Source organism: Cibotium barometz, chromosome 5 (genome assembly GCF_041138505.1).
Source record: "Cibotium barometz isolate CiBa-2024 chromosome 5, ASM4113850v1, whole genome shotgun sequence".
Taxonomy (NCBI): domain Eukaryota; kingdom Viridiplantae; phylum Streptophyta; class Polypodiopsida; order Cyatheales; family Cibotiaceae; genus Cibotium; species Cibotium barometz.
In genome coordinates this window covers 60,317,165-60,326,342 of record NC_141050.1, presented here as the reverse complement: position 1 = coordinate 60,326,342, position 9,178 = coordinate 60,317,165, and the positions used below count along the sequence as shown (strand labels likewise).

Here is a 9,178-nt window from a genome sequence, read left to right as displayed (position 1 = left end):
TCTAGAGCATTCGACACACTTAATCCTCACATTTTTGCACGTGTTCTTAATGTGAAACTAATTGGCTTTTCTTCTCAATATCACACCACATCATCGTGCGGGTTTCCCAATTCATTGTATGGCATCTGATCGCCGATCAACTGTATTTGGCAGATATGACTTCCGGATTGTGGGCCACCATAATCCTACTTGTAAGGATGTGCAGCTGGCAACACAGCTTCCTTTTCATGATCTAGGTGACATCTCACAACAATCTGATCGATGCCCATCTTGCATAACCGACCAGGTACTAGATACTGTAGTGTAGCCCAGCTTAATTAAGGTTTGATATTTTCAAAGAGTGATCATGTGAATTAAAAACTAGATTGGTATGGTCTTTCTCATAATAGTAGATTTGTATTAACAATGTAAAACTTTGCATACTCCTAATAGAACTCGGCACAAATTTCTTGAAACGAGTATCTACAGACAATACTGAAAAACACCATTAAGTGAATAACACCATTTATCATTTAACAAAGTATTTGAACGGAACTCAAGGGGACTAGTATTCCTATCAAGCCCCATTACCTTTACCTGCCGATCATCAACAGCTAATATCTAAAGCTTTTCACGATGAATCTTTGGTCTATAGATGTACTATTAAAGAGTACTTTGTACATATCAAAATAACTCCACACTAGACTGTGTTAACCAGCTTTATGTACAAGCACGTTGTACAATTTTAAACATATACACGAAGGGAATGGCCAAAACCAAAGACATTATAGAATGCAACTAGAGTTTGGTATCATGTTAAGATCGTCAAGATGAGATTATGGTGGAAAAGTGCAATATAAGATGCGGCTGTGTGATGTCTTTCCCAGATACATGTGACAATACACAAAGCAGTGATCTCCTTATGTTTTACGTGTCCTCGCATGTGGAGCTAAAGATTATTCGCCCCATCCCTCTGATGTTTCTTCTGGGAAGAGATCATGTACCCACTCACACACACACACACGCACTCTTCCTTTTTCCTCCCTCCCTCTTCACCCTTCCAAACCAATGCAATACATACATAACCTGTTATTGTTTCAACCGCATAAAAACAAAATAGCAAACCAATCAATGAAAGATGATGCAAACAGACACTCCTTACATAATCCTCAAGAAGCAAGGAATTTTTTTTAGGTTAAACAACTTCTTTACCACAAAGTTAGCTTCCATCATTGTTTCATTGAGGTTGTCTCCCATGTTTTAATTAGGTGTTTTTAGCATATTACACCATTTTTTGCCATGACTTCTTCCAAAACAAGTTTAAGAAATAATATATAAGGAATTCTAGCAATCTTTTTGACTAGAAGCCTCAGTAACAGCGTTGTAAGAGCTCCCGGATAATGTCAATCAATCCCTCCTCTGCACGTAAATGTTCGACCCATTGAGCAGTGATACGCACACGTTCTATACTTTGGTTGACAGTGCGTTCCACAGATGTATTGCCATGGGTTGCAAAGAAAGCCTCTATCTCCTCTGCTTTCTCTTCACTTGAAAACTATATTGGAGAAAAAAGTGTAGACAAAGTAAACTATTTTATGTAGAAAAGGATGGAAAGTAAAAGACCTCTTTCCAGTTCATACTAACCTGTGAAGTAGTAGCAGTGATAAACCGAGTTAAAAGAAAACCTCCCCAATTCTTCCATACAAAATCCCAATTTTCCTGTAAAGTAAACGAACAAAGATCAATTTTAGACCAAAACCAAGATATTGCTATCGTTCATTTCACAACAGGCAACTAGAGACTTTTAGCATGAGGGAGAAGCTACCTTAAGCCAAATCCAAGCTGTTTCCCGACCTTCTGGACTGATTCCAGAGAACACAAACATTGTATCCTGGTTTCGAACCTGTAAAAGCAGGTAGGAAATGTTACAAAGTGAAATTTCCCAATAGGGGTAAATCCAGAGCAAATAAAAAGAAGGCAAATACCTCAGATGAGACGGAAAAGTTCAGTGCTTCTTTTACCATAGTCGGGTCTGGTGAGGCAGCAAGGTTAGCTGCACAAAGTCATAATAATGAACTTCACAACCAATAATTTCTTGGATAGAAAACTGCAAACATGGATGATAGTGCTTCATCACAATCTGATAGACAGTGTTACTTAGTATCCGGGTTCTCTCTTGGCTGAGGTCTGTCTCTCTGTAGACTCGTAGCAAAGACTCATAGCCTGATCTATCTGAGGATGTAACTTTTCTCATGACAGCCTTAAATGCTGCCTGCATTCCATGTAGGTCAAAGAAAAGAAATAAGATAATCTTTCCACAAAGAAGAAATGTACAAAGAGAAGCCAACTACTGCTGGTATTTTAGCTTGAAAATTAGACACTGTACACTTCTGATGTCTGCCGGCAGCAATGGTGTTCCTCTATCTTGCAGAAAAGCTTCAAATCGGTGAACTGCTTCTGTGACGATGTCTTCATATCCAAAGGATATCAGGGCTCCCAAGACTTCTCCTCTCAGCATTGCGTCCAAGTGACTCTCCCCTTCCTTTGCCTCCCAGCCCAATTTTCTGCATATGGTTCAATAAAGCTTCCCTCCAATCCCCCTACTGAAACTTAAAACATATTAACTGTGTGTGTGCAGACTTACTCGGCAGCATAGTGAAGCAGTTTGCCAAAAAACTGCTTGATGTCAGGTGCCACTTCAGGAATCGCATCACTAATTACCAATGATACCTTGTAGGCTACCTGAATACCACATAAACAGCTTCATTTTGTGCTCTGCATTGAATCATAGACAACATTGAGAGGCACTTGGAAAACTTTACTTATCACTCACGTTGATCAAGCTTGCCAAGACAGTGTAGTCAGCCTCGTTTCTGAAAACATCCATTAAAGATAGTAACATGGCTAGTGGCTGTTTGCATGCACTACATAATGCATATGTATCATCTAGAATGCCTGCAATCAAAGACCAGAGCACATGAGAAGTCACACAGTAGATTCAAAGAAACTTTAATACTAGCTTCCAAACATAAACCAGGTTCTCACCAAACCTATCCGTGGCCTCCAGAGTGCCAGAAGCAATTGCTGCTCTGAGCTTTGCAGCAAGCCCTTCATCATATTGAACCCGATAGAAGCTGGTCTGTCCAACATTGAGCTTTATCCAGGCAGATGAAGGCTTTTGATCATACATCTCTCTGAAATTTGAGCCATCCTCATTGACATGGATCGGCAATGCCACACTGCAAACCTTGCCTCTGACCAAGGATCTTGCAACGGCTGAATATGATCCAAAACAAACAGTGACTGGGACAACCCATTCGCCACTGCCAGGAAGCCCACTTGAGAGATATTGTGACTGCAAAAAAGAAATAAATCGTCACTTTCACGTTATACTAACTTAGAATCCCAGCACCAAAGAAGACAGGCTTGTCACCTGTTCCACTTCCAGAGCCGAATCTTTGATGGTTACAGCCAGTACGGGGTATCCCTTCTGTTTCGTCCAGGAGTCCATCAGTTCTTTCACAGGTTCTTCAGATGCGTCTGAGAGTGAGGTCCAAAGATCATCTGTGCTTGCGTTCTTGTAAGCATACTTCTTGATATAAGAAATCAAACCTTTCTGACAGACAATGAGGTTACTTTAGACGCAAGCAATTGAGCACTGTCACTCTCTCACCGAAGGATCATGCCCACACCCAGTTCAAACTACTGCACACTCTTAGAATTCAGCAAGTCAAACTGTGTCACTACTTCTATGCACCATCATTCATTACTTACTTGGAAAACTTCAGCCCCCAAATATGTTTGCAGCATACGTATAATGGATGCTCCTTTGTTGTAACTGATAGCATCAAATATTTCATCAATTTCTCTTGCATGCCCAACTTCAACCTGTCAAAGCAAACAAGATAAGCATTTACATCCTGTCTGAACTATACAGTCAACTATCAGGACAAGCGTCTCAGTTAGAGAAGAGTGTCACTTTGTGAGCCTGTACACCAAGTGCAGTGTACTTAGACCTTATCAAATTACCAATCAGTATCTAAGGAGATCAACACCGTATATAAAAAATGTAGCAACCTCGATAGGATGAGATTCGACAAGCCCATCAAGTTTGAATGCTGACACAGTTAAATCAATAAATTGAGTCCAGATTTTCCAATCTGGAAACAAATGGTCCACAGCCAAAAAACTCACCTGCACACAAACATGAATTGTTAGGTGGTAGCGAAGTTTTCATTTGTTTACTCCAATAATTATTGCAGGCTTCATTACACTGAGTTCTGAAGCAATTGAATGCAATAAGAGTTGATGAGAAAATTGAGTGGATGATACTGATTAAAAAACAAGTGCAAAAAAGCTATTTTCAAGAGCATGTAGGTAGTTCTTCGATGAGCAACTTCAACAGCACTCAAACTAGTAGCTTTGTCAAACAACACGGCAGCACTGGACTGCACACGGAACTAGGAAGCAGGCAGCGCTGGAAGGCAAGCAGGCAGCGCTGGGAAGGCAGGCAGGTGCGAGAGGTGCTGCAAGGCGGCAAAGTGGCACTTTTGCAGGTGAAAAGGTAAGTAGCTGCATCTTGGAAAGGAATCAACCTTACGCATGGAGGAGATGAAGTTCCATTTAATAAAGTGCAAGGGGATGAGGGTAGTGGTGGGTAAGCACATACACTGCTCAACATACGTGTGGGGGTGAGTGCCAATTGGCATGGACAGCCCACCGGGTGTGTGACCTTGTGCTTTACACCAGCCCATAAGAGGTTCATGCTCTCATTAAAAATTGGGCACCGACTTAATAAAGTGTCCGGCCAAGTTATCATTGACATGAACTTGCAAGGTCATTTTATCACAACATCCTAATCCACAAGACATGTCAGAAAAAATGTTCACAAGCACAGTCTCATAGTGAGAAGTTCTAGGGAACATCGGACCCACTAGAATGAACTTTACACAGTCCCAGTAAGCATCACAATACAATACATGTCTTTCATTAGACTTTCATTAGACTTTCATTAGACCATTCACACATACTTTCCCGGGAGCAATGTCCTTGTCCTGGACAATCTCGCATTCTCATATTACATGTACTTACAAATATGGATCCAGGCACTGACTCCAAGAAGATCCAACATACCCTTTGTATATCCAACCACACCTATGAGCTAGATAAACATGGGGATTTTTTGGAGATTTGACATCTCCCCTATCAGCACGTAGCTAGTTCTTCATGTGAGTATCACCAATTTCGAGAATTATGCAAGTGATTTTAGTTTAGGGTTAGGATTTGCGCAAGTGCACCTAACTAAGGTGGATAGAAGATATCCATGGTGTCGAGAGAGAGGGGGAGAGAATGTTGCATGACTCAATGATATATTCTATTGATGTCCAAGTACGATGCTTTTGTAGGTGTTATGTACCTAGAGCTAATCCTCAGATTGGTGAGCCTAATTCAACAGGGTTGGGAACCCTAGGATTAGGAGATAGCAGGAAGATGCAGAGGGCCAAGGTTTATAATCAATAAACTAGGCTACTGGCTATCTATAGCAGGTCAGCTATTTATAGCAGCAGTAATCACTATGTAAGTGATGCCTTGGGTTATTATTTGGTAGTCAATTGTGCGGTGCACTTCTCATGGGTCTGTGTGCCTTGACTAGAGTTTCTATTCTTGTCGTGGATGACATATCACAAATACTCTTGCCGAGGGCCCCTATGGGCAAGCATTGGTTGTATGGGACGCCATTGCTCATTGGCATGTATCTGTGGAGTGGAACCTTAGCCCCTGGCTCGGGGGTGGATCGAAGTACTGATTCTACAGTTGGGTGGGTGAGCTTGCTTGCACCCCTTTCTCTAATCTTGTGTTGGATTGTGTATAGGAGATCTTGATTAGTTGGACATAACATACTTCACTTCCTCAAACGTTTCCACTCTTGGAAACAAAATATGTCTAAGAAAGAAAACCAGGGAACCTATGTTCTATACTAGCGACTGTCTGCCACGTCAAGTCCTCCTTTTCCCTATCTTTCCACTTAATTTTATACTCAGGGATCAACTTATTCCTAAGTTTCCTTTCCCTCAAATCAATCACAGCTTCTAGTTCATGTGGAACATAGGACAAGTCCTCAAACTCAACAAGTTCCTGAAGATCACAATGCTATTCTCAGCTCCCAGCATCTATTTCAATCTGCTGACATGAAAGACTGGATGAACTTTCACATTTTGAGGCAGTTCTAGTCTATAGGCTACCTCTCCAATCTTTTTAAGGACCCGGTCCACAGTACCTAGGGGTTGTCAGCTTGTCTCAAGCCGATGTGTGCGAGTGCTTTGTCATTCTTGTCCTGCCGAGCTCGCAATGCCTCCTCTCCTTTGGGCTCTTCTTCAGTGCCCTTGACAACATTCCAGACTCCATCTCACAAGTGAAGAAGTCGGACCTTTGTTTGTTGGGTTGTAGGGCTTTTAAGAGCATGCTACATGTAGCTACCACACACACATAGAGATAGAGTAGAACTTGACGAGTACAGAGCGAAGGAGAGTTGGCGGTGGAAAACCTAACGTTAAGTGTATGAGTGAGGCGTTCATTAACTAAAGTAAAAGCCACTAAATCAGGTGCAAAGGGGTCCAAGCATAATATGCAATGTGTCCCTATAAAAGTGTAAGTGACTAAGGTTTAAAAACCACTCAAACTAAATGCTATAAGGCCTAGTATACCTAGCACTATCACCTCCCTACTCCTCCATACAATTCCACTACAAATGTGCATATCTCCTACAAATCCCCCTGTAGTGGAAATGTAGATGTATAGGGTAGATTAATCCCCAAAAGAAATCAAGCCCAAAGCTTTGCAAAAAGCTTCATACGTCTCACAAGGAAGCGCCTTGGTGAAGAGATCTGTCAGGTTGTCTTGTGATGGATAATAGATGACGCTAATATCACCTACACGAAGCCTCTCCTGCACATTAAAAGAAGGCACCTTGTACTTAGCCTTCTCTTGAGTATGAGCCTTAGGAAAAGAAGGCACCTTAAACCCTTTACAACACTGATTAAATTCTTATTGATATTCTTTAATCACCATTAGTGCAATGCTCCCCTTAATTAGATAGGGAAAATTGTCAGAATGCACAGCGGAAAATGAGACAAGTGCTGTGAGAAACAAAACGCAGAAGTGTAGAGAGAGAGAGAGAAGTTGTGTAAACTCTGCCGACAATAGCAGATATGCCCACGGCTGAGTAAATGACTAGTCGGCTAGCATAAATGCAGTCGGCCAAGACAGGTGCAGTCGGCCAGTGCAAGATAGTCCCCATGACCAGAAAAATAGAGAGAAACATGGAAAAAAGGAAAAAAATAGGAAAAGCTCCTAGGCGGGCACACCCACAACAAAGGCCATCATTGTACAAACAAGAGATGACTGCTAACACCCCCTCTCAGCTCCTGGATGTGGAACCAACCCAAGGTAGAGACTTCGTGAAGAGGTCCGCCGCATTGACCTCCGTCGAACAACAAACAAGCAAGATGTCACCAGCCAAAATCTTCGCACGAACAAAGTGATATTTTATCTCTGTGTTGGTCTGGCCACCAATTGTACTTGCAGTTGTACCAGCTGCTGTCCAGCATCTACTATTGCTAGGACCTGCCTACAATTTGGGAGTGCAATAAAAAGGGGATGAGCTTCTCTCTTGAGAATTGAATTTGAATATTTGTCAGGTATTTATCTTCGTATTTCAAATTCAGTAATTATTATTATTAAATGTTGTTTGTACAAGTCTTGTCAGGAAAAATCACACCCTGTTGCCTTCATTAGTAAGGCCATCAAGACGGTGACTTCTTCTCATGATTACCCTAACCACGCCTTCACATTTTGGAGGAGCTAATGAAGGTCATTTGAGGTATGAGGAAAATTGGGAGCAAAGCTGATTCGGGAGCACCAAGTATTGCTCCCTCCGTGGTGTTTCACCTTTCCAGGCATTAGTAGGGGCGTGCTTGTTGGTGCACGGTCCTAGAAGACCAGTGAGGGCAGGTGTTCACCTAGTGAAGGTGGGAGATTACTTGTGACTTGGTCTACTCCGACAATTGATTCTTCACCGACAAAATCTTATTGTTTACCAGTTGTACTCGCTCCTTGTTATGGAGAAATCTCGCCTAGGGCCCGTTTACACTTGTACATATAAATACTCCAAGAAATACAACAGTATTGAGGGGGGGGGGGAGGGGGCCCTTTCCGGCCCCAGTGATGGTGTCAAGTGTTCTTTGTTATTTTCAGTTTTAATGTTGCAAGTGTTGTCTATAGTTTGAATTAGTTAAGTGATCTAAAATATGTGTATTTTATCTTCCGATTTGTCAGGCCTCCTGTAGGGAGCGGTTACATTGGTATCAGATCCCGATCGTTTCTCTTTCTCAAGAGGAGACACGGTGTTTTGAGATCGGAAGCAAATACAGACACTTGACTCAATGGACAGCTAAGGCAACCCTTTGGAAGTGCCAAATTCAAGAGGCTAGTCCAGTGCTTCTCGTGATTTCGATGCATTGCTTGGAAGGCACAAGCCTCTTGAGAGAGGTTTTGACAGTGCATTCATGGCACAGCCATCCCATGGAAAAGAGCCTGTGCATGAGGATGAACCCAATGCATTGAGGGCTGAATTGGAACCAGAGTCACATAAAAACGTGTTTCTGGAGTGAGAAACCCCAAAACCCCGAAACGTAAGAAACGTTTCAGAAACTTCTAATTTTTTGGTTTCTCAAAAAAAAAATTGTTTCTCAAAATGTTAAAAGTTTCTATTGTTTGGAACTTTAGCAATGCAAAATTATATAGAAAAAAAACCGAAACCTTGGCGTTTCTTAGCTGAAGGCCGAAACGTTTTGCCCCGAAACGTTTCTGGTGACTATGAAATTTGGAGCACATAAAGAAGCTTTTGCAGACAAAGGAGCAAGAGCTGAAATTTTTGCATGAAGATCCCCATGTACAAAGTGTCATTGAAGCAAGAAAAGCTGATGCCATGGTGGATATGACCTTTGAGTCTATGGCTCGTGAAGCGGGCAAGAAGCCAAGGGAGTTGGCACTTTCTTATCTCATCTGCAAGGGTGATCTCAAAGGAGGAGAGGATGGAGAGTTAGTATTCAAGAATCCACCTCGTTTGAAGCAGGGAGACCCACCATCTCAATGGTTGAGGTCTTTTATACACAAGAAAGAGGTATCAGTCACTTCTCGC

General features: G+C 41.9%; 1 protein-coding gene across 2 annotated transcripts in view; it reads right to left on the bottom strand.

Moving 5' to 3' along the window:
• Nucleotides 1-1,109: 1,109 nt before the first annotated feature.
• Nucleotides 1,110-9,178, bottom strand: part of APM1 (aminopeptidase M1) — an 80,778-nt gene continuing 72,709 nt past the window's right edge. For both annotated transcript variants that reach the window (XM_086798692.1, XM_086798691.1), the window contains 12 exons: nucleotides 4,057-4,173; nucleotides 3,754-3,867; nucleotides 3,413-3,595; nucleotides 3,025-3,334; nucleotides 2,813-2,934; nucleotides 2,624-2,721; nucleotides 2,366-2,543; nucleotides 2,137-2,251; nucleotides 1,965-2,032; nucleotides 1,805-1,882; nucleotides 1,624-1,698; nucleotides 1,110-1,534 (listed from right to left, as the gene is read on the bottom strand). In XM_086798692.1, coding sequence (XP_086654818.1) covers nucleotides 1,349-1,534; nucleotides 1,624-1,698; nucleotides 1,805-1,882; nucleotides 1,965-2,032; nucleotides 2,137-2,251; nucleotides 2,366-2,543; nucleotides 2,624-2,721; nucleotides 2,813-2,934; nucleotides 3,025-3,334; nucleotides 3,413-3,595; nucleotides 3,754-3,867; nucleotides 4,057-4,173 — 1,644 coding nt within the window. In that variant the 3' untranslated portion in view covers nucleotides 1,110-1,348. The remainder of the gene's footprint in view (nucleotides 1,535-1,623; nucleotides 1,699-1,804; nucleotides 1,883-1,964; nucleotides 2,033-2,136; nucleotides 2,252-2,365; nucleotides 2,544-2,623; nucleotides 2,722-2,812; nucleotides 2,935-3,024; nucleotides 3,335-3,412; nucleotides 3,596-3,753; nucleotides 3,868-4,056; nucleotides 4,174-9,178) is intronic.